The 25697-nt window shown below is 43.5% G+C and overlaps 1 protein-coding gene across 2 annotated transcripts in view; it reads right to left on the bottom strand.

Annotated features, from left to right (window-relative positions):
- Positions 1-25536, bottom strand: part of LOC106602375 (WD repeat-containing protein 17) — a 32902-nt gene extending 7366 nt beyond the window's left edge. For both annotated transcript variants that reach the window (XM_045716615.2, XM_045716617.2), the window contains exons 1-15: positions 25241-25536; positions 11098-11226; positions 10607-10790; positions 9636-9866; positions 5987-6238; positions 5545-5667; positions 4867-5054; positions 4503-4671; positions 3298-3389; positions 2880-3049; positions 2411-2575; positions 1745-1947; positions 1146-1295; positions 489-619; positions 54-179 (exon numbers count right to left, since the gene is read on the bottom strand). In XM_045716615.2, the coding sequence (XP_045572571.1) occupies positions 54-179; positions 489-619; positions 1146-1295; positions 1745-1947; positions 2411-2575; positions 2880-3049; positions 3298-3389; positions 4503-4671; positions 4867-5054; positions 5545-5667; positions 5987-6238; positions 9636-9866; positions 10607-10790; positions 11098-11220 (2307 nt within the window). In that variant the 5' untranslated portion in view covers positions 11221-11226; positions 25241-25536. The remainder of the gene's footprint in view (positions 1-53; positions 180-488; positions 620-1145; positions 1296-1744; positions 1948-2410; positions 2576-2879; positions 3050-3297; positions 3390-4502; positions 4672-4866; positions 5055-5544; positions 5668-5986; positions 6239-9635; positions 9867-10606; positions 10791-11097; positions 11227-25240) is intronic.
- Positions 25537-25697: the final 161 nt, after the last annotated feature.

The following is a 25697-nucleotide window of genomic DNA, read 5'->3' as shown; positions in this document are numbered from 1 at the left end:
GGGACTGGATCATGTGTGAGATGAGACAGTCAGTCAGTCAGTGGTCGACTTACGGTTTTGAAGCGGACCAAGTGTTTCATGTGCATGATGCCCTTGCCGTAGCTCTGGGGAAGCAGACTGTCGTCCTGCCCGTTGATCACTGACACCAGGTCCCACAGGTTATGACTGCCCCCTGGTGGCTGGAGGAAAGAACATAGAAAACGTTTTCATAAGCACTTCATAAGAGAAGATAGTATGTACAGTACATAATACATGGGGATTCCAGTAATATGTGCTAATATTACTACCAAATAGGAGTACTAACTTGAAGGGTTATCTATAGGTTATTTGATACCTGATGACGTAAAACTATACCAAGGAAAAAACGACTATACTTCCATCAAACCATCAGATTAAAACCATGTGTCTGGACTACGGGAATGGAATAACTAAATGACTGTAAATAGAGTGCTATTATTTTAAGGAAAATTGCAAGTAAATATACTCACAGAGAAACATTCGGAGAACCACCTGAGTTTCTTCATCCGTACTTCACTGGAGAGTTTATCCAGCTCCTGCTTGATGTCTCTGGACACCTTCCCACAGAGCAGAGGGGTAGCACCAGGCACCATGGCCCTATCTGGAGGAGAGGAGGGGATATAGTACTCTACCATACAGACACACACAGATTCAGAATGATGTCATTCAGAATAATGGTTCTTGTGAGGCTATGTCGTGTTTGGACTGATAAATATTTGTGGTATCACTCTCTCACAGTGGAGATAGAGCTATGAGCAATCAACATATTGATGTCATGAGTAATCACACTTCTGTAACAATATAGTCATAGTGACTGATGGGAGAGGGATAAAGGGTGTTTACTGATGAATCCCTAATCCTGGAGTGTATACAGATAGAAATGTAGCACATAGAACCTACATGATTCCTTATTCTACATGGCCAGTGATGTAGAGGTAAAAAAAAATAGACGGTCAAACGCTAACTGCAGTTCGCGGTGAGTAAAGTCACGCTCCCTATATTTTCAATGCATTTTTCAGCGAAAGGTGGGTAAACTCTGGCACAAAATAAGGGTGTTTACGTGCGTTACCCTCCACTGTACATGTTCTACACAAAACATTTCTTCAGTATCGTAACATTTGACTGACCCGTGTTGCCGATGATGTCGTCCCAGCTGTGGTCAGCCAGGACGTTGACCAGGAGAGGAGCGATGAGCGGAGTGAGGGACCACAACCTGACCGTGGAGTCCCGGGAACATGAGGCCATGGTGAACGGACGACTGGGGTGGCAGGTCAGGCCTGGAGGAATCAGATCAGGTTACAGTATTACAGACACAGTGTCAGGGTAGAGACAGTTCTATATATTTAACTTCACATTCAGTGGCCTCTATAAAGCATAGGTTTCCCCAACTGGTGGTCCGCGGATGGTTTTACTTGGCCCCCAAGGTTTTGTGAACAAACCCCCCACTATATTTTGAATTTTTTCTTGTTGGACATAAAAGGCTGTGAAAACAGCAGCAAATCAGCTCCAAGTGATTTTAATGTTGATTCCCGTGCATAATAAAGAGAGATATGTGATTGTATGAAAACCCAAGCCAGGTTTGAGATGATAATGTTTTAGACAAATATTATATATTTGGGCTTCTGGTGGTCAGTTTGCAGTCTAGAAATGATCCTGGGCCTCTGGCTGAGTCTACTTGATGATGGCTGCAGTGTGGTGTTCCTGATTCATTACTGAGGACCGGTACCATAAACATCAGCGCCGTGGTCGTAGCAGGTGTCCAGGCAGGTTCCGTCCCGGGTGTCCCAGACTTTAATGGTGTAGTCCCAGCTGCCGCTGGTCAGCAGGTAGGGCACCTCCGTGTTCCACATCAGGCCTCGGACCGGCGCCGTGTGACCACTCAGCACGTTGATACAGGCATCCTGGGTATAATCCCAGATACGCACAGTCCTGGAGAAGGAGGGAGGGAGGGAGGGAGGGAGGGAGGGAGGGAGGGAGGGAGGGAGGAAGGAAGGAAGGAAGGAAGGAAGGAAGGAAGGAAGGAAGGAAGGAAGGAAGGAAGGAAGGAAGGAAGGAAGGAAGGAAGGAAGGAAGGAAGGAAGGAAGGAAGGAAGGAAGGAAGGAAGGAAGGAAGGAAGGAAGGAAGGAAGGAAGGAAGGAAGGAAGATGTTATATGCGGACTCCCATATACATAATAGAGTGACTACTCAAACCAATGGCATCTGTATTGATAATGGTAGCATATCAAATAACTACCTGTGTATCAGTATCTGTGTATCAGTACAAAGTGTTTGCCATGCATTATTCAGGTACTGTTACACATTGGTGGATGTGATAAATTACCCTAATGCAATGTGCTGTGAGACTCAGTGAAAGAACATATATGAATAATGTATTAATGTACTGCATGTACCCGTCATCTGAGCCACTGCAGAGAATACCCTCTCGGAGAGGAGACCAGCGCACGTGGAACACCTTGGCCAGGTGACCCGTGAACACCTTGAGTGGCTGGTCTGAACTGGTGGCCAGGTAGTACACACGCACATTTTTATCCTCACAACCCGTGGCTATCATGTCTCTGGGAATGGAGAGAGAGAGAAAGAAAAAAAGATTGAGAGAAAGAAAGAGAGAGAGGGATAGATACAGAGAGAGAAAGAGACAGAGACAGAGACAAGAAAGAAAGAAAGAAAGAAAGAAAGAAAGAAAGAAAGAAAGAAAGAAAGAAAGAAAGAAAGAAAGAAAGAAGAAAGAAAGAAAGAAAGAAAGAAAGAAAGAAAGAAAGAGAAAGGATATAAGTTCTAGTAGAGTATAGGTAACTAACAACATTTCCCAGTATACTTGTTATACAGTATGAAAGGTGAACACCACAACTGGACTCTTACTTGTTATTCTGGCTCCAGTCACAACCAAACACAGCAGCAGGGTGCTTGTACTTGTGTAAGACCCTGCCGTCGATGGTCCTAATGATGCAAAAGCCGTCGCCACTACATGTGGCTATTCTTTTAGAGTCCTTATGGCTCCATGCGATACAGAAGATACCATTATTCCCATGCTGTTGAGTACACAAGGGAACATAAAGGCTGTGACATAAACAAAAATATTGATAAACTAAAGAGATTACTGATAGGTCACTCTATTGACCTTTTCACACTATCATGCCGACCCGAACCAAACTGTGCTGGCTAGTGGATGCATAACCAGGCTAGCTCAGTACAGCTTGGTTTGGTTTAGCTCGGTTCGGCTCAGTAGTGTGAAAAGCCCTTATGACTGTCATGTTTTTCGTCAGTGATGTTGACGTACCTCATTGAATCGTGTGATCATCTTGCCTTTCTTCACATCCCAGATGAATGCACCGTTCCGGGACGTGGCTCCGGCTATGCAGTTCAGGTCTCCTTTCGAAGAACACACACGAAGACAACAAGAGACATATTTATGACTTCCAAATGAACGAACGCAAGAAAGCGCAACATATTTCATAACTTGGTTTGAATCATTAAAGAAAATGCAGAACGTTGACTTCTTAATTTATATTCAGTAAATCATTATTAATGGGAAAGAACTCAAGGTAGCACTTTACTTGAAAATATATACTTAAGGCGTTCATAAAACATCTATTCATCACCAGCAGAGCAGTTTCAAAATAAAAGTCAACATGACATATTATGGTGTATATAAAGGGTGTTTCGAATTAGAGCATGGGAAGGTTGGAGTATGAGTGCATATCAAAGTATGCGAAATGGGACATGGAGGGCACTTCTCGGCTGCGTACTCCATTTGTACATATTTTGACGCGTGCATAAATGCAAGCTTCAATGGAAAGTGTGCACAGAAATATGATGCAACCATGTAAAAAAAACACGCAAAGTTCTTGAAATCAATGCCATTATTTGAGCTGAAGCGAGAGAAAATATACTGACTACAAAGTTTTTTCTTGATACAATAAGAAATGCATACTGTGTTATTTTTGGCATGTTTACCTGCCTACAATACCCACTGTAATGTGCAGAGATAGCAAGCCTAGTAATTCAATAGGGGGACTTGTTAGCTACTACTGTTAGCTAGCTAGATAGCCACGAAGAATTGGTAGCGAGCTACCGACGAAGAATTTACATCTACCTTGCATAAGATTCGTTTTAGGTCATTTTTGCCTGTTAAACTATCTGGTTAGCTAGATTATTACGATTCACATATAGCTAGCTGATAGTTTTGAAGTAAAATATTTGCTTTGTGTATATCTTGTTTCGTCTTTATTTTTGCCATTGTCCAATGGCTGGTAGAAGGTTCACTGAATAGGGAGGTGCAGCGTGAGGTAATACAGCGTGAGGTAATACAGTAGGGGGAGTGCTTCTCAAATGTCATGTTTTATGTGTTCTCCACACTCTCCTCCTCACAAGAACGTCCTCGGAGAATGCACTCGGAGCACGACAGTATGGAACACAGTAGAATGCATATTGAGAAACACCCAAAGTATTATGGTCTGTGTGTGTTCTCTCCCCATGTCTTACCAGGAGCCCAGGACAGTGAGTAGACCACACCCTCGTTGCCGGGAGACGTATAAACCGCCGTGAGGGTGTTGATGTCCCACACCTTAATGGTCCCGTCAAACGAGGCTGTCGCCAACAGATTGGGGTCATCTGGCTTGAACTTACAGTCAAATATGGTCTCAACATGACCCTAAGAACAACATATTGTTTCATGGTCAGGTCTTCTTCAACATGAACTGGATTGGGAGTTATGTACAACAGAAATGCAGACACAAACAAGAAATAGAAGAACGCCCTTAGCATCATCCCAATTTCCCTACCTCCCTTGCTACCACTTGTCCTCCCTTCTTTTCACCCCCCCAATCTCTTCCCCTCCCTCCCTCACCAGGTCTCGTAGGAAGTCCCACTTCTTGGCTCCCATGTCGTAGAGCCCAACCCCTCCATCCATGAAGCAGCAGACAGCGTGGCCCGGGGGGAGGGAGAAGGCCTGGTTCTGGGATAGAGTAGGAGGAGGAACAGCCTCACTGGTGGATGATGTGTAGTGGTTCTTTGTCGGGGAGATGGAGCTCAAGGCTGAAAAGATGGTAGGAGGCAAATAATGGCGGGCCATGAGGGGTCAGGAGGGGTCAAGGGATAGCAAGAATGGGGAAAGAACACACTATGCTATAGAAAAGTTACAGTTTTTCCAAGAGATATAGCAATCTTATTTCACAAGATCAGTCATTCATATCAAAAACTCGGAAGTTATTGTACACTTTTAGAAAAAGAGATCCATAAGGGTTCTTCGGCAGTCCCTATAGTGTAACCCTTTTTGGTTCTAGGTATAACCCTATTGGGTTCCATATACAACTCTCTGTGGAAAGGGTTGTACATGGAACCCAAAAGGATTATGCCTTGAAACAAAACAGTTTTACCTCGAACCAAAAAGGGTTCTTCAAAGGGTTCTCCTATGGGGACAGCTGTACATAGCACCTTATTTTCTAAGAGTGTGCTGGAGACTTTGGATCTACCCTAATTTGTGGATTATCAGAGCTCATCTGTCAGTAGTGTGTCTAATGCTTACATTTCTTGGCTGGGGGAGAGTTTAACACATGTAAAGCATGGAAGCCAGTCTTCTTCAGTTTGAAGTTGTCCAGAGGTGTAGATCTGGAAACGTTCCATATCCTCAACACACCAACTTGAGAATCTGGAAACAGAAGGAACACGTTGGAACAGTGGTATTGACCCAAGTTCTAAAGGCCTGAGCCTTACACACCTGACCTCTAGCTACCTACACTGATAAACATAAATGACCTCATGTAAAGAACAAACCCAGGGCTGTGACCTTACCTTAACCCCCTGTACCCTACCCCTTATATCCTACTCCCTAAACCCTACCCCCATGTCTTTACCTCTAGTGATGAACATGCCGGGGGCGCTGGGGACCCAGCTTTCCCCTCCCCCCTACACCCTGCACCCTAACCCATTGTACCCTACCCATAAACCCTACCCCAATATGTCCTTACCTCCTGTGATGAACATGCCGGGTGCACTGGGGACCCAGGCCAGACACTGTACAGAGGCAGCTGAACTGGGGAAGCTGAAGGTAGTGACACAGGTGAGCCCCTCTGAGTCTACCATTCTGATGCCATTATGCAGGTTGGCCACTAGGAGGTAGTCTGTAGACAGGGGATCCCACTCCAACGCTGTGACCGGGTCCTCCTCGTCCGTCCCCTCTAAAGACTCCGGGCGCAACACGTGCTTCTGGTTTTTAGATCCTAGGACAGGAGAGGAGACCTGCTGCATCAACTGACTAAATAAAGTCACCACAGCCCCTAGTGAAATACCTGGAGGTACCAAATAAAGGTTCTCAAGTGGAAGAAACAGTCAATAAATACATATTTAAAGGCTCTGTTTTTTATTCCTGGCACTGATTCTGCTGATAGCAGCTATTTTGAAGAAGGGTCTACAGATGTAAGATCTTCATTTGATCACTCTTTTGTTACAGGAAATGCAAACTTGTATTGTATTCAAGGTTTTAAAAGGCTTCTATAGTATGTCATTTTCACTTTAAAATATCAGTCTTGATTTGCCCTAACAAAAAATGTATCAACCTCTACAAAATATATCCATTAATTATAATCCACATAATAATTCACATTTCCTGTTGCTGCAGGATTATGTTCCTGCTGTAGCAAACAGGCTCAAATTAAGATCCCACATCTGTACTTGCAATAATTGTAATATGTGGTTGTTTTTCCTGACTAAAATGATTGTAAGTCGCTCTGGATAAGAGTGTCTGCTAGCTAAATGACTCAAATGGAAAATTGTTTGTAATAGGGAAACGCATGCCCAGTTCTTTCACATCAGTGCAAATGAAGAAGATAAGACAAAGAGAGGAAGCCACTTTAGACAATTGAGATGCAGCCACAGTCTAGAATGTCTATAGACTATTGAGATGCAGCCTCAGTCTAGACAATATATATAGACTATTGAGATGCAGCCTCAGTCTAGACTATCTATAGACTTTCGAGATGCAGCCTCAGTCTTGACTGATTACGGAGGTGTACTCAGGACAGATGTGTACTGTGAGTACGGATGTGTACTGAGTACGGATGGTATGGATGTGTACCAAACTCACTAAAAGTGGCAGTAATAAAGCCTCTCTTGAAAAAGCCAAACCTTGACCCAGAAAATATAAAAAACGATATAAAAAACTATCGGCCTATATCGAATCTCCCATTCCTCTCAAAAATGTTAGAAAAAGCTGTCTCCCTGAAGACAAACAATGTATACGAAATGCTTCAGCCTGGTTTTAGACCCCATCACAGCACTGAGACTGCACTTGTGAAGGTGGTAAATGACCTTTTAATGGCGTCAGACCAAGGCTCTGCATCTGTCCTCGTGCTCCTAGACCTTAGTGCTGCTTTTGATACCATCGATCACCACATTCTTTTGGAGAGATTGGAAACCCAAATTGGTCTACACGGACAAGTTCTGGCCTGGTTTAGATCTTATCTGTCGAAAGATATCAGATTGTCTCTGTGGATGGTTTGTCCTCCGACAAATCAACTGTACATTTCGGTGTTCCTCAAGGCTCAGTTTTAGGACCACTATTGTTTTCACTATACATTTTACCTCTTGGTGATGTCATTCGGGAAACATAATGTTAACTTCCACTGCTATGCGGATGACACACAGTTGTACAACTCATCCAGAACGCCGCAGCCCGTCTGGTGTTGAACCTTCCCAAGTTCTCTCACGTCACCCCGCTCCTCCGCTCTCTCCACTGGCTTCCAGTTGAAGCTCGCATCCGCTACAAGACCATGGTGCTTGCCTACGGAGCTGTGAGGGGAACGGCACCTCCATACCTTCAGGCTCTGATCAGGCCCTACACCCAAACAAGGGCACTGCGTTCATCCACCTCTGGCCTGCTCGCCTCCCTACCTCTGAGGAAGCACAGTTCCCGCTCAGTCCAGTCAAAACTGTTCGCTGCTCTGGCACCCCAATGGTGGAACAAGCTCCCTCACGACGCCAGGACAGCGGAGTCAATCACCACCTTCCGGAGACACCTGAAACCCCACCTCTTTAAGGAATACCTAGGATAGGATAAAGTAATCCTTCTAACCCCCCCCCTTAAAAGATTTAGATGCACTATTGTAAAGTGGTTGTTCCACTGGATATCATAAGGTGAATGCACCAATTTGTAAGTCGCTCTGGATAAGAGCGTCTGCTAAATGACTTAAATGTAAATGTAAATGTACATTACGATGAAACATGGTGAAGCCCCAAAATTGCCCTCCCTGGAAGCCTGTGTTTCAGACATAAGGAAGTGGATGGCTGCAAATGTTCTACTTTTACACTCAGAGATGCTTGTTCTAGGTCCCAAGAAACAAAGAGATCTTCTGTTGAATCTGACAATTAATCTTGATGGTTGTACAGTCGTCTCAAATAAAACTGTGAAGGACCTCGGCGTTACTCTGGACCCTGATCTCTCTTTTGACAAAAATATCAAGACTGTTTCAAGGACAGCTTTTTTCCATCTATGTAACATTGCAAAAATCAGAAACTTTCTGTCCCAAAATTATGCAGAAAAATTAATCCATGCTTTTGTCACTTCTAGGTTAGATTACTGCAATGCTCTACTTTCCGGCTACCCGGATAAAGCACTAAATAAACTTCAGTTAGTGCTCAACACGGCTGCTAGAATCTTGACTAGAACCCCAAAATTTGATCATATTACTTCAGTGCTAGCCTCTCTACACTGGCTTCCTGTTAAGGCAAGGGCTGATTTCAAGGTTTTACTGCTAACCTACAAAGCATTACATGGGCTTGCTCCTACCTATCTTTCCGATTTGGTCCTGCCGTACATACCTACACATACGCTACGGTCACAAGACGCAGGCCTCCTTACAGTCACTAGAATGTCTAAGCAAACAGCTGGAGGCAGGGCTTTCTCCTATAGAGCTCCATTTTTATGGAATGGTCTGCCTACCCATGTGAGAGATGCAGACTCGGTCTCAACCTTTAAGTTTTTATTGAAGACTCATCTCTTCAGTAGGTCATATGATTGAGTGTAGTCTGGCCCAGGAGTGTGAAGGTGAACGGAAAGGCACTGGAGCAACGAATCGCCTTTGCTGTCTCTGCCTGGCCGGTTCCCCTCTCTCCACTGGGATTCTCTGTCTCTAACCCTATTACAGAGGCTGAGTCACTGGCTTACAGGTGCTCTTCCATGCTGTCCCTAGGAGGGGTGCGTCACTTGAGTGGGTTGAGTCACTGATGTGGTCTTTCTGTCTGGGTTAGCGCCCCCCCTTGGGTTGTGCCGTGACGGAGATCTTTGTGGGCTATACTCGGCCTTGTCTCAGGATGGTAAGTTGCTGGTTGAAGGTATCCCTCTAGTGGTGTGGGGGCTGTGCTTTGGCAAAGTAGGTGAGGTTATATCCTGCCTGTTTGGCCCTGTCCGACTATTGAGATGCAGCCTCAGTCTAGACTATCTATAGACTATTGAGATGCAGCCTCAGTCTAGACTATCTATAGACTATTGAGATGCAGCCTCAGTCTAGACTATCTATAGACTATTGAGATGCAGCCTCAGTCTTGACTATCTATAGACAATTGAGATGCAGCCTCAGTCTAGACTATCTATAGACTATTGAGTTGCAGCCTCAGTCTTACCTGGCTGGAAGATGGAGAGGCTCCCGTCCGTGTGTCCAAACACCACCTTGCCCTTCTTGACAGGGTGCCAGCGGAACAGACAGATATCGGACAGGAAGCTGTGTGCCTCCTTGTGGATGGTGACGCCGGCATCCAGCCCGCTGATGGCCCACAGGTAGAGAGGGCCCCGGTGGGACACAAACGCCACGCCGTCACCTGCGTTCCAGCACCAGCTCAGAGACGCTGGGATGCCTGGGTGATGGTACACAAGGGTTAGAGACACATTAGATACACTCTCTCTCTCTCTCTCACACACACACACACACACACACACACACACACACACACACACACACACACACACACACACACACACACACACACACACACACACACACACACACACAGAAAACAAACACACACAGAAAACACACACACACACACACAAAGAAAACACACACACAAACAAACACACACATTCACCTCCTAAATCCACCCACCCACCCACACACTCTCTCTCTCCTAGAAAAACAAATAACACCAAACCACCCAGCCGTCAGCCATCTCCCTCCTGATAGGAGTCAGTGTAGCAGCAACAATAGCCAGTGCTAATGACATTACTAAGCACACAAACACTTCACTACACTGAGTCACCCTCCCAAGGCAACCCAACCTACTCTCTCTAGCCTCTCTGACACGTCTCCCATCAGTAGTGTCTAAAGAGGAGCCTACTCCCAGGTAAACTCCATTACCATTGGTCCACAGTCATTCCTCATTTCCATTCTGATGATTGATCAGAACCAGTATCTTTTGCGTTATACAGACCATGTGTCTCTGTTCAGTACATTTGCTGTTATCTCGTCTGGCCACAGCTTTCCGCTCCACCTTGTTTCACTCTGTTTCAAAACGTTTTCTCCCTACTGAACACCCACCTCTGGCCCACCCACTCCCCTGTACATCTGCCTCCACTGGGCATAGTTCATTATCAGTACCTTTGGTGTTATCCAGCCTGGCCACAATCTTCTGCTCTGCCACGTTCCAGATGATGAGCAGGTTGTCAGCGCTGGCGCTGGCGAACACCTCGGGGTTGTGTGGACACCATGATATGGCCGTGATGGTCTTCTTGTGCTCTGACATGATGGCTCGAAGCTTGAACTCATTGTATCTGTGGTCCAACTGCATGGGTGCAGATTGGAACGACGAGGAATATATTGGTATTGGTGTTGCATATGTAAACAGATGGAGTGGCACAGATAATGCTAGATAAGGAAACCGTCAATGACAGAAATCACTTGCAGATCAGACATCTCTTTTGAATGTCCTTTCGACAGAGAAGTGAGAGAGCACACACAAAGAGAGACGCACGCATGCCAACACGCGCGCACACACACACACGCATGCGCGCACACATGTGCACAGGCACACGGACGCACGCGCACACACACAAACACACACACACACTGATGTTTGCCAAGCTAATTACCTGGTAGACATATATAGCAAGTGTTGCACAGTAAGCGAACCGGTCTTCACTGGCAGCACACACATCTTTGTTCCAGGGCTGGCACCCGGCAGCCAGCAGGCCCACCTGTTTCACCTGGGACATCTTTATCTGCGACACACAGAGAAGAGGAAGAGATGGACTACATCAGAACACAGGCAATGCTCTGTGATTCTTATTCATGGATTGAGAGATACATTCAGGTCTAAAGCATGTTCTATTCTCAAGTAAATCAGTCTTGCATTTCAGAACTGATAATACATTGAAATGGCTTACTCCTCAGCTGTAATAGGCCATTCTCACAATAACAGCACAGTAGCCTTAAATGCGTACTGATATGAAACGTAGTTTGACATTTCACATGGAGTGCCAGACACTTTGTAACCAAACAGATTCGAGAGATGTTGTACATGAATCAGTGAAAACACCAGCATGTAAACTCAGCAAAAAAGAAACGTCCTCTCACTGTCTACTGTGTTCATTTTCAGCAAACTTAATATGTGTAAATATTTGCATGAACATAACAAGATTCAACAACTGAGACATAAACTGAACAGGTTCCACAGACATGTGACTAACATAAATGGAATAATGTGTCCCTGAACAAAGGGGGGGGGGGGGTCAAAATCTAACTTAAGTCAGTATCTGGTGTGGCCACCAGCTGCATTAAGTACTGCAGTGCATCTCCTCCTCATGGACTGCACCAGATTTGCCAGTTCTTGCTGTGAGATGTTACCTCACTCTTCCACCAAGGCACCTGCAAGTTCCCGGACATTTCTGGGGGGAATGGCTCTAGCCCTGACCCTCCGATCAATGGAATTGAGATCCGGTCTCTTCGCTGGCCATGGCAGAACACTGACATTCCTGTCTTGCAGGAAATCACACACAGAACAAGCAGTATGGCTGGTGGCATTGTCATGCTGGAGGGTCATGTCAGGATGAGCCTGCAGGAAGGGTACCACATGAGGGAGGAGGATGTCTTCCCTGTAACGCACAGCGTTGAGATTGCCTGCAATGACAGCAAGCTCAGTCCGATGATGCTGTGACACACCACCCCAGACCATGACGGACCCTCCACCTCCAAATCGATCCCGCTCCAGAGTACAGGCCTCGGTGTAACGCTCATTCCTTCGACGATAAACGCGAATCCGACCATCACCCCTGGTGAGACAAAACCGCGACTCGTCAGTGAAGAGCACTTTTTGCTAGTCCTGTCTGCTCCAGCGACGGTGGGTTTGTGCCCATAGACAACGTTGTTGCCAGTGATGTCTGGTGAGGACCTGCCTTACAACAGGCCTACAAGCCATCAGTCCAGCCTCTCTGAGCCTGTTGCGGACTGTCTGAGCACTGATGGAGGGATTGTGCATTCCTGGTGTAACTCAGGCAGTTGTTGTTGCCATCCTGTACCTGTCCCGCAGGTGTGATGTTCGGATGTACCGATCCTGTGCAGGTGTTGTTACAGATGGTCTGCCACTGCAAGGACGATCAGCTGTCCGTCCTGTCTCCCTGTAGCGCTATCTTAGGCGTCTCACAGTACGGACATTGCAATTTATTGCCCTGGCCACATCTGCAGTCCTCATGCCTCCTTGCAGCATGCCTAAGGCACGTTCACGTAGATGAGCAGGGACCCTGGGCATCTTTCTTTTGGTGTATTTCAGCATCAGTAGAAAGGCCTCTTTAGTGTCCTAAGTTTTCAGAACTGTGACCTTAATTGCCTACCGTCTGTAAGCTGTTAGTGTCTTAACGACCATTCCATAGGTGCATGTTCATTAATTGTTTATGGTTCAATGAACAAGCATGGGAAACAGTGTTTAAACCCTTTACAATGAAGATCTGTGAAGTTATTTTGATTTTTACGAATTATCTTTGAAAGACAGGGTCCTGAAAAAAGGACATTTCTTTTTTTGCTGAGTTTATGTTGGTATCACACAGAGGCACACAGCAACAGCAACAGCCTTGAGACAGTCAGATTCCCCCTATTTACATTTCTCTCTCTCGCTGTCTTTCTCTCGCTGTCTCTCTCTCGCTGGCTCTCTCTCTCTCTCTCTCTCTCTCTCTCTCTCTCTCTCTCTCTATTTCTTTCTCTTCTATTTTTTTGTATTGAACTGTTGTTTATTCAGGGGAACCCATAGAGACCAGAGTCTCATTTGCCATGGTGCCCTGAGGACAACAATACCACAAATTAAAAATGATCAATACAAATAAAATAAACTACAAATTACAGAATCAACACTACAGCTTCAAACACCACAAATACAATTATTTACATGAAATCCAAACAGTTCCAATTATCATTTGATTCATTCAACATTAAAGTCCTGAACTGCCCTACAGGCGCCAGAGAGTCAAGGTGTACATGTAGTGAGTTTTGTAGGCTCTTCCAAAAATGGGGTGGACTAAAACTGAAGGAGGATTTACCTAGATCGATAAGTACTAGTGGAACCTTGAGAGTTAACCATCCCTGTGAACGGGTTTGGTGTTGCACATTTGACATTTCGAACAGTACGTTTGATAGGTTGGAACCTCTATGGGATCGGTGTCCCTATAACCAGGACGGTTGTTGCTCAATATGCTGGATTTGTAAGCAAAAAGGGAGTAATTAAGTGATCTAGGGGACTCTAATGAGGACAAGCCAACCTTTTGATACAGGATGAAGTGAAGCGTAGTAAAACTGTAACCTGTGATAAAGTGAAGGGCGCTGTGGTAGACGGCATCCAAAGGTTTAAGAGTAGTTGCTGCTGCATTCCGATAAATGGCGTCACCATACGTTTTTTAAACGTCAAATTATTGTCAATCCAAAGCCCAGATAATTATAGGCGGGAACCTGCTCGATGAAAGAACCATCCAATGCATAAATGTGTAAGCCATCACAAATATTTCTACGAGAATTAGAAAACAGCATACATTTCGTTTTTTCGGCATTAAGTACCGATTTTAAATCAACAAGGTCCTTCTGCAAAGAGACAAAATCAGATTGCAGCTCCAACATAGCCTGGTCAGCCGTAGCAGCAGTAGTGTACATAACAGTGACATCTGCATACAGATGAATGTTACAGGTTTTTGCAGATAGACCAATATTATTTATATAAATAGTAAAGCGGACAGGTCCCAAGATCGACCCCTGCGGGACACCTTTAGTAATATCAAGGTAAGTTGACTTGACACCATCAGAAAGCACACATTGTGTCCTGTCTGACAGAAAGTTGTACACTCAACTTTCGTGCCAGATCCACTACTCTTAAACCTTTGGATGTCGTCTACCTTAGCGCCCTTCGCTTTATAACAGGTGACCGTTCCTGCATCCTGTATCAAAAGGTTGGTTGGTCCTCATTGAAGTCCTGTAGATCATAATCTGTCTTCTGTCTCAACCAGACAGAAACAGAACATAACAGAACCCGTGAGCACGTACATAGACAAAACACATTGACAAAACGCATTGAGAAAACGCATCGACAAAACGCATTGACAAAACACAGCTTGACTCCTCCCCTTCTCTCTCCTCCCCTCGTTCTATCTCCTCCTCCCCTTTTTTCCCTACCTTCACGTCGGCATCGTTCTTAGTGTACCACTCCAGATTGTTTGTGTCCATTTTCCAGAAGGATCCCTTCACCCTCCAGTCTCTCCAAAGCAAGATTAACAAGGCTCGCTGTTACAGGGAAGGTAGCTAGCTATCAGATTAACAAGCTCTCTGTTACAGGGAAGGTAGCTAGCTAACAGAATAACAAACTCGCTGTTACAGGGAAGGTAGCTAGCTAACAGATTAACAAGGCTCGCTGTAAAAGGGAAGGTAGCTAGCTAACAGATTAACAAACTCGCTGTTACAGGGAAGGTAGCTAGCTAACAGATTGACAAGGCTCTCTGTTAGAGCAAAGGTAGCTAGCTAACAGATTGACAAGGCTCTCTGTTAGCGCAAAGGTAGCTAGCTGACAGATTGACAAGGCTCTCTGTTAGAGCAAAGTTAGCTAGCTAACAGATTGACAAGGCTCTCTGTTAGAGGCAAGGTAGCTAGCTAAGCTTACAGAGCTGAGGTGTGGTGGGGTTGTCACAGCGAAGACAGAGCCGGCGAGTGAAGAGAGAGGAGCCTTGTGTGTACGTCTCAGAGATAGAGACGGAGGAGTGTGTGTATGTGTGCGTGTGTGTATGACTGTGTGTGTATGTGTGCGTGCACTCATTGACTGGTGCAGCGTAGTTCTGTGTGTGTGTGTGTGTGTGTGTGTGTGTGTGTGTGTGTGTGTGTGTGGGTGTGTGTGTGTGTGTGTGTGTGTGTGTGTGTGTGTGTGTGTGTGTGTGGGGGAGACAAGTGCAACCTCCGCCGGTAGCCAGGCAACTGCAGCTCCCTGTATTAAAATGACGTGCTTTATAACTCCCCCTCCTACACACACACACACACACACACACACACACACACACACACACACACACACACACACACACACACACACACACACACACACACACACACACACACACACACACACACACACACACACACACACACACACACACACACACACACACACACACACACACAGCCCGATACACACATACATCTGTGAACCTACTCATGTACCATGATGATAAATCCCCTACGTATACACACCATACATTCACACACAAACATACAAGTACCTACACACACTCAGTAGCGTAACGTAAACAATACACACGTCCTCACCCTAACCCCCTGACTGCACACCTCACTGACTGCACACCTCACCCACAACCTCCTAACTAACCCAGCACAACCTCTAGCAGGGACCCACCGTCCCCCCTTGTCATCCCTAGTTCCAGTCTCATGTGTAGCTGGCTCTCTCATCCGTCAGATAATGGTAACAATGCAATCAGCGTAATGGCCCCTGTGATAAGGACACAGTGGAGAGATCCCTCACTGGGTCTAGAGTCTAGCAATCTCTATTATAAAGCCTCAATCTGCATGACAATCGTGGTGGAAAAAGACAGGATGCTGGAGAGAGAGTATGGGATTGGTCTCTAAACTCATCTGAGGATCTGAGGTTGGTTGAGGGGTCTTGGAGGGTCCTTGTATGATATTTTACAGACAGACAGACAGACAGAGAGAGAGAGAGAGAGAGAGAGAGAGAGAGAGAGAGAGAGAGAGAGAGAGAGAGAGAGAGAGAGAGAGAGAGAGAGAGAGAGTTTGTGTGTGAGCGGGAGTGTGGGTTCGGAGCAAATGGAATGGCATCAAACACATAGAACCCATGTGTTTGATACCATTCCAGCCATTACCACAAGCCCGTCCTCCCCAATTAAGGTGCCACCAACCTCATGTGGCATCCATGTACAGTGTGGGGGGAAAAGTATTTGATCCCCTGCTGATTCTGTACGTTTGCCCACTGACAAAGAAATGATCAGTCTATAATTTTAATGGTAGGTTTATTTGAACAGTGAGAGACAGAATAACCACAACAAAAATATCCAGAAAAACGCATGTCAAAAATGTTATAAATTGATTTGCATTTTAATGAGGGAAATGATAGGGGGTTTGATTCCCCGGACCACCGATATGTTAAAAAACATGGATATACGCATGACTGTAATGTCACTTAATGCTATATGTATTATTCTAAGTGTGTCCTGTGGTGGACATGGGTGGAGGAGAGGTGGATGGATGTGTAGGTGGGTTTGTTCGGTGATGCCATGACTATGTTCGTGATCGGACTCACATCCCAGCACCCTCAGCTGCGGGGGTGAGCGACAGAGAGGAAACTTGGTGCAGCGTTACCTAGGCGATGGAGACAGACTCAGGAAGGCTGTTCAACTGAAGTAGAACTGAGCACTGATTGAGGGAGAGAAAAAGAGAGACGGGGGAGAGATAGAGAAGTAGGGAGAACAGACAGAGAGTGTGAGTGAGAAAGAGAGGTGTAAGGTTGCTCATCCTCACTGAAAGACTAAAGCCATCCATTCAGAGTATGAATGATAAAATCATAACTATAAAATGGGTGGTTTGAGCCCTGAATGCTGATTGGCTGAAGCTGTGGTATATCAGACAGTATACCATGGGTATGACAAAAAATATTATTTACTGGTCTAATTACATTGGTAACCAGTTATAATAGCAATACGGTATTGTGGTATATGGCCAATATACCACGGCTAAGGGCTGTGTCCAGGCACTCTACATTCCGTCGTACCTAAGAACAGCCCTTAGCCGTGGTGTATTGGCCATATACCGCACCTCCTCGGGCCTTATTGCTTAAGTATAGACAAATGACACCAAGTCCTCTTCTTTTCCACAAAGCAGCTTTTTTGTCTAGTTGCCTGACAATGCACTTTCCATTAAGCTACAGTATAAATACTACGGCTACAGCCAGTCATTAGACTGCTACACCAATCTCTTGACGAGACGTGTCCTGCAGGACTACTTGGCTGGAAGCCATACACCCTGCTGTGGTGTTGGTTTGTTACTGGTCACAGAGGTCAAGGACAATCCGAGGAGAGGAGCACAGCAGGAAGAACCAGTCCACAACCTAATAAAGAGTTTTACAACGCTCTATCCTTTTCTTGAACCCCTCCCATTCTCCAGTATGACGCCTGGCACGTATGATCAACAAGTCTAATGAATTCAATTCCTCACGACAACCAAGTGAATTCAAATGTTTTTGAAGACGACTGAAATACAACATGCAAGACCGCGGTCATGTTCACTGGGTAATATTATTCAGACTCCGAGGCCTATATCAGCTCTGCACATGAAAGCTGGGGAAGTTTTCAAAGGCTCTATATCGCTGCAGCCACGTTGCCTTACTGCCAAGGGAAGAACAGCCGTACGGTTTAATTAGCCACCAAAAGGACCAGAGGTTTTTGCAACCTTGCAGCAGCACGATCTACAAATGCCAGTCATATGCTGCCTCTCTCTCCACTTTGCCGTAGAGTCCCCCCTTTCCTTCTAACTCTGGGAATTTAATTTAATTGATTTCAGGAAGATTAGGTCTAATTGGCATGAAATGTAATGGAATTTACATTACCAAAACAAATTATGACAAGAATAAAAACTCTCTCTCTCTCTGCCTTAGGGTTGATTTTGAGTTCTATAAAATTATTAACAGTGTAGAGATGTTTCAGGAGGTATGGGGGGGTCAAGGGGGGCTGTCTGTACAGCAGGAGAGGAGGGGTTGGATGTATGTTTGTAATGTGGTGCTGGATTGTGAATTGTATTGTACTGTGTTGTTGTGTACTGTGTAATGTGATTGTGTGGAGGTTTGGGTGGCACGCAATGTGTTTTTATGGGGGGTTAATGTGGTATTTTTAGTGGAATGAGTCTCTCTCTCTCTCTCTCAATTCAATTCAAAAGGCTTTATTGGCATGGGAAAAATAGATAATAAACAAAAGTGAAATTAACCCCAAAAAATTTACAGTTAACAAAAGTTTCAAAGGAATAGAGACTTTTAAAATGTCATATTATAGCTACGTACAGTGTTATAACAATGTGCAAATAGTTCAAGTACAAAAGGGAAAATAAATGAACATAAATATAGGTTGTATTTACAATGGTCTCTCTCTCCTGTCTACTCTGACAAGCCAGCCGTCTGTTGATCAGGAAGGACAGACTATATTATTCACCTCTATTTATTCCTTCTGTTCAAGGTGGAAAGAATGAAGGATGTACACACTGACAACACACACACCAGAAGTGTTTTCCAATACACACCAGAAGAGTTTTCCAATATAGTGTTTATGGAAATCTCTTTCTATGGAAAAACAAGAGGCAATCAAAGTTGTGCGATGAAACAGACAATAATCTGTGTAAAGTGTTGCTCTTGGGCAATTCCACGGTAACGGAATTGCGCTGAGAATTCGATTTTTCACTTTAAAATGTATGCCAAACAAAAAACATTGATTTAAAGTCTAACAAACCATACAACTCTATGCACAAGTACTCCTTTTAACAAGTTACACTGAACATTTGACTAAAACACAGTTACTGGAAGAACTGTGGAGATGCAAAGTATAGTAACAGAATGTTAAATATCTGCTCTGAATTAACATTCAAAGATGTCTGCAGAAATAATGGAGTGTCAGCTATGACATGACAACTTAACTTTGAAAAAAAATATTTTGGTATTGAACTACAGTAAGTGAAGTGGATTTACAATCGGTAACGGAATTGCAGGAACATGAATTTCATCATGGGTCCATGATCAGTACTATACAGAAGTGCATAATTATGGATATGAACGTCATTCTCTTCATGGTGATGTATCCTAACCAGGTACACAAAGGTAGAAATGTGCAATATCCTCCTTCACATATTTGGATATTATTCTACACACTATTACTTTAATGTGCTTCTGGCCCCAATCAAGACCATATTTGGTTGGTCTGGACCGGATCAATCATAGACGTCTATGTTTCACAAGTTTGAACATCAAAGTACAGCACAGTACAGTACAGTACAGCAGAGTTCAGTAGAGTAGAGTAGAGCAGAGTTCAGTAGAGTAGAGTAGAGCAGAGTTCAGTACAGTACAGCACAGTAAAGTAGAGTATAGTTCAGTACACTACAGTACTTTACATTATAGTGTACTCAACTCTAGTGTGCTCTACTGTGTACTGTACTCTACTATTCTTTACTGTACTGTACTCTACTGTACTGTACTCTACTATTCTTTACTGTACTGTACTCTACTGTACTGTACTCTACTGTACTGTACTCTACTATTCTTTACTGTACTGTACTCTACTGTACTGTACTCTACTGTTCTTTCGGGGCGGCAGCGTAGCCTAGTGGTTAGAGCGTTAGACTTGTAACCGAAAGATTGACAAGGTACACATCTGTCGTTCTGTAGAGTACAGTAAAGTAGAGTGCAGTTAACCCACTGTTCCTAGGCCGTCATTGAAAATAAGAATTTCTTCTTAACTGACTTGCCTAGTTAAATAAAGGTAAAATAAAAATACTGTACTCTACTATTCTGTACTGTGCTCTACTGTACTGTACTATTCTTTACTGTACTCTACAGTACTCTACTGTACTTTATTCTTTACTGTACTGTACTCTACTATTCTTTACTGTACTCTACTATTCTTTACTGTACTCTACTGCACTGTACTCTACTATTCTTTACTGTACTGTACTCTACTATTCTTTACTTACTGTACTCTACTATTCTTTACTGTACTGTACTCTACTAGTCTTTACTGTACTGTACTCCACTGTACTGTATTCTACTATTCTTTACTGTACTGTACTCTACTATTCTTTACTGTACTGTACTCTACTCTACTATTCTTTACTGTACTGTACTCTACTATTCTTTAGTGTACTGTACTCTACTATTCTTTAGTGTACTGTACTCTACTGTACTGTACTCTACTATTCTTTACTGTACTGTACTCTACTATTCTTTACTGTACTCTACTGTACTGTGCTCTACTATTCTTTACTGTACTGTACTCTACTGTACTGTACTCTACTATTCTTTACTGTACTGTACTCTACTGTACTGTGCTGTCCAAATTTGTGAAAGCCAATTTAATTCCAAAAATTCCATTGGATTTGGTAACAGAATTTAGAGTTTTATTCACTTGATAATGAATAAAAAAACAAGAACTAATTGGTAGGTCTGCCATTACTTGTTACTTCTGTGAACTTTCCTTATCCTCCCTCATGAGGGAGAGAAATTAGAAAGTGTCTTACAGATACGTCAGTTTTTGGGACCGGAATTTTAAGACACAAGGCACTGTTTCTTAAACTTACAGAAGGCAGAAACATTTCTCCAAAACTAAATATAAGTGTTGATATTATTTCACTTTTAAGACTTTTTCCTGGTACATGTTTTTTAAGACCCCTTTTCCATCTGTTTGACCAGAAATCAAAGTCTTTGCTTATTCCCAATTTTTAGGATGTACAATGGTTGAAAGATTTATATATGCCTTAAATAAATAAAAATATATACTCTTATCTTTTATTTGACATCCAATTTGATATGCTCCTATGAACTTCACATCCTGGTAGTCATGGATCGTTTTACATGGAAATGACCTCTTACATCAAGTACTAATCTACATGTAAGACTATGTATAGATTCAAAGCATTTCAAAGAAATGCAAACCATTTATAAGAAAGGACTGATGGACAAAAATGGATACTAAATCCTTCATCCTTTGAAGAAGCAACAAACGTTTTAATGTTTTAATTCAGCATGTTAATATACAGCCTTAAAATTCCAGTTTCCAATTCAATACGCTACAAAATTGATATTTCGCGGTGTTGTGGATACATGAGAGTGGAACAGGACTAGGTCTACATGGTTGCCATCCACACACACACACACACACACACACACACACACACACACACACACACACACACACACCCTTCTGTGCCCTAAGGGGATCAGCATGATTGTCAGTGAAAGTGACTTGCAGAGGATACTGAACTAAGTCTGATTTCCTATTGGTTGAAGTCTGGTCCTGTGCTCACGGTAGACTCAATGCCACCTGACATCAACTAATCTGTGTCACAAATGGAACCCTTTTCCCTATGTAGTGCACTACTTTTGACTAAAGTCCTATGGCCAAAAAAAGTGCACTACATAGGGAATAGGGTGCCATTTGGGACACAACCCTAGCCTACAGGCTACAGGAGCCATTCACTCACCCTGACACACTACTATCTAGTAAGAACCTGAGTCGTGCGTAGCATGTCAGTCAGTAGGATGATTACCCACACTCTTTCCTCTCTCTTCTCCCTGACCCTTGACCTTAGAGTGTGCGATGCCATGGATTGAGTTGAATAGATTGAATTATTTATAGTTGTGTGTGTGTGTGTGTCTGACTGAGAACGCCATTCACGTTGGGTGGTGTCAGATCTGTGTTGTGTGTGGACCTACGGAAATATGCATAGTGGAAACCAAACACCTCCTAGGACCATGTTGTTGACCTGCGGGAATGGTTTATAAATGCTACCGAAATTAAACCAGAGGGACACTGTATCCCCAATCTAACTGTTAATAATGCAGATGGTTCACCACAATATCCTCCATCATTAGGCTTTCCATAACGCCGTGCTATCATTAGTTTAGTTGAGACACATCCAGTTAGAAACAGAGATGAACTCATCTGACACATGGAAGAATAGGCCAGCATCTGAACTGAGGTATTCTCATGTGATAGGTAGGCTACAACATACTGTGCAACAAAACAATAAGCCAAATCTACATTTGGAGAGCTTGGGACGATAAGGTTCTATCTGCAACAAGATGGTTCTGAGATAATTGACTTTAAGTTCAGAAATCTCATTGGTTTGAATGGTGTCAGCTATTTTTATATGGTATTCTTTTGAACCTCACAACATGAATTAGGGTATACCGCATGACTTATTCCACATTTTGTTTTGTTACAGCCTGAATTCACAATAGATTTTTTTTTAAATTCCTCACCCATCTACAGACAATACCCCATGATGACAAAGTGAAAACATGTTTTTATACATTTTTGCAAATTTATTGAAAATGAAATACAGAAATATCTTGTTAACGTAAGTTTTCACACCCGAGTCAATACATGTTAGAATCACCTTTGGCAGCGATTACAGCTGTGGGTCTTCCTGGGTAAGTAAGTCTCTAAGAGCTTTGCACACCTGGATTGTACAATATTTGCACATTATTATTTTTTATTCTTCAGGCTCTGCCATTTTCAAATCTTGCCATAGATTTTCTAGGGCAATCAAGAACATTCAATGTCTTCTTGGTAAGCAACTCCAGTGTATATTTGGCCTTGTGTTCTAGATTAGTGTCCTGCTGAAAGTTGAACTTGTGTTCCAGTGTCTGGTGGAAAGCAGACTGAACCAGGTTTTTCTCTAGGATTTTGCCCGCGCTTACATCTATTACATTTATTTTTATCCCAAAAAACTCCCTAGTCTTTGCCAATGACAAGCATGATACTCAGTGATGTGTTGTATTGGATTTGCCCCAAACATAACGCTTTGTATTCAGGACATAAAGTAACATTTGTTTGCCCCATTTTTTTGCAGTTTTACTTTATTGCCTTATTGCAACAGGATGCATGTTTTAGAATATTTTTTTATTCTGTACAGGCTTCCTTCATTTCACTCTGTCATTTAGGTTAGTATTGTGGAATAACAATTTTTTTGATCCATCCTCAGTTTTCTCCTATCGCAGCCATTAAACTCCGTAACTGTTTAAAGTCACCATTGGCCTCATTGTGAAATTCCTGAGCGGTTTCCTTCCTCTCCGGCAACTGAGTTAGGAAGGACGCCTGTATCTTTGTAGTGACTGGGTGTATTGATATACTGTACCTTCAAAGTGTAATTAATAACTTCACCATGTTCAAAGGGATTTTCAATGTCTTCTTTTTTTATTTTACCAATAGGTGCTTTTCTTTGCCAGGCATTGGAAAACCTCCCTGGTCTTTGTGGTTGAATCTGTGTTTGAAATTCCCTGCTCAACTGAGGGACCTTACACAGATAATTGTATGTTAGGGGTACAGAGATGAGGTAGTCATTCAGAAATCTTGTTAAACACTATTATTGCACACAGAGTGAGTCCATGCAACTTATTATGTGACTTGTTAAGCACATTGTTACTCCTGAACTTCCTTAGGAAAAGTGAAGCAGTGGGAATACATTGAACAGAACAAGGCTATGTCAATAACCCAATTTTGTCAAAAATACAGATAGACCCTTAAAGTCCCAAGCTCTCGGTTGGTCAACAGCTTATAAATACAGTGCCAGTCCTGTGAAAGGTGACGTATATCAGCCTGTAACTATTGTAGTCCAGCCCTGACAAAAATGAACAAAGACAAAATATTTTGCACACCTGTACAATCACAGTCACGTTGACAATCAAGAACCCTGTGGGTAACTTTAAGATGGACACAACCTCTGCATACTCAATACTAGGTTATATCAACAGACACGTCTAAACGCTTCTCTCCCTATTTCCCCAATATCATGCTGGACTGTATATAGGACAGTATGGCCTCTATTTGCTCTTCTCTTCCCCAGTACTTGGACGATACAGTGCGCAGAGCCACTAGCAGCTAATAATAGCTTAGTCTTAATTAATTCAGTCAGTTCATGTGTGAGAACGAAACACCTGTTACTCGCTACAGTATCCTCAGTGGATTCTGTCTCCGTCGTTCCTCTCCTCTAACTGACGCTGACCGTTTAGGAGATGTTTAACGACGTGGTGATTTGCTGACAGGTGGTTGATGACAGTGTACTGTGTAACGTCGGAGTCAATATGCCTGTGATATGTGGTTGTCCCACCTAGCTATGCTAAGATGAATGCGCTGACTGTAAGTCGCTCTGGATAAGAGCGTCTGCTAAATGACTACAATGCCAATGTGAAATGTTAATAGAGACCCCTGAGTATGGCACTGCTGGCTGTCAGTGTGGGGAGACAGAGAGAATTCACCTGGGAACGCAGTGTTCCGCTGCGTGCAAGGCGCCAGTGCAAAACGCAGAGCAACGTGTGATAACATAAAGCACAGGTGAACATGAGGATTGTATGCATTTGCCATTCAACACATCAACATGTCGTTGGCAGTGCTAGGCTTTTACTTACATGAAACACTAGGCAACAGTACGTTAGCACTGCTGTCTGATGGATCAAACTCATCTGCAATAATAGCATTCAAGCTAAAACCACCAATATAATGATTCACATGCTTATGTGTAGAATAAATAGCCTTTTTGAGTAAACTCTGCATGCTACACTCTTGTCCCAGATTTACTGTAACATACCAGGTGGACTAGGCTACTTTCTTAGTTTATCCTACCCCCTATCATAGTAGCATAAGCTGCAACTACATTACAATACCCACTCTGTCCAAGAGCATGACACGCGCAGCGTGTAAATTACAAGCAAGTTTATCCTGCATACATGACACAATGAGTTGACATTAGGGTTGTGGCCCGAGAGTTCCAGCGAGTTACCACAGTATCTAAGGGTGAGTCGGCGACTCCACTCCAGTCTATTCAATACGATTAGCCTAATAACCCCCACATGGTTATGAATTTATGAGCTAATTAAACCACAAAGGATGTTTAAAATACTACACTTAATCTGTCGGAGTTCCTGCATATTTTAGGGACGTTTTAAAATCATTCCAAGTGGAATAAGAAAGTGCCAATCTTGAGTCTCCTTACCTTCGGTGATCCTGTCAGTGGACAGCGAAGTGGTGCTGAAATCGCTGCTCAGACACAAATTGTCAGAGAGTTGGAGGACGTAGTACGGTCAAATAGGCTTTGCTGCGACTGCAACGATTGGCTACTTCAGCGGACGGTTTTAGCCACGTTGTTGCTTTCTGGACGTCCATTGGTTGTTTAGCCTGACAATCAAAGATACCAGGCGTCAGTTTCACGGTTAAAGGCATATCAGTGGTTTATTTCGAGTCATCTTGACCAGTGGGCGGTGCGTAGCCGCCATAGATAGGCTTCGCCAGATTGTAGTCCGTCCAAAATAACTCGATCAATTTCTATTCCATTGTTACAGCGTTCGAAATAGTCACGTATTCTAATTCGTAATTCCAAGCACTGTGTGTAATGATAATGGGTATAGCCTACATTGGCTACAATACATTTAGTTTTGGTGTTCCCTATCATG

This window comes from Salmo salar, chromosome 04, assembly GCF_965601325.2.
Source record: "Salmo salar chromosome 04, fSalSal1, whole genome shotgun sequence".
Taxonomy (NCBI): Eukaryota; Metazoa; Chordata; class Actinopteri; order Salmoniformes; family Salmonidae; genus Salmo; species Salmo salar.
The sequence above is the reverse complement of the archived record's forward strand: the minus strand, read 5'-3'. Positions and strand labels throughout refer to the sequence as shown.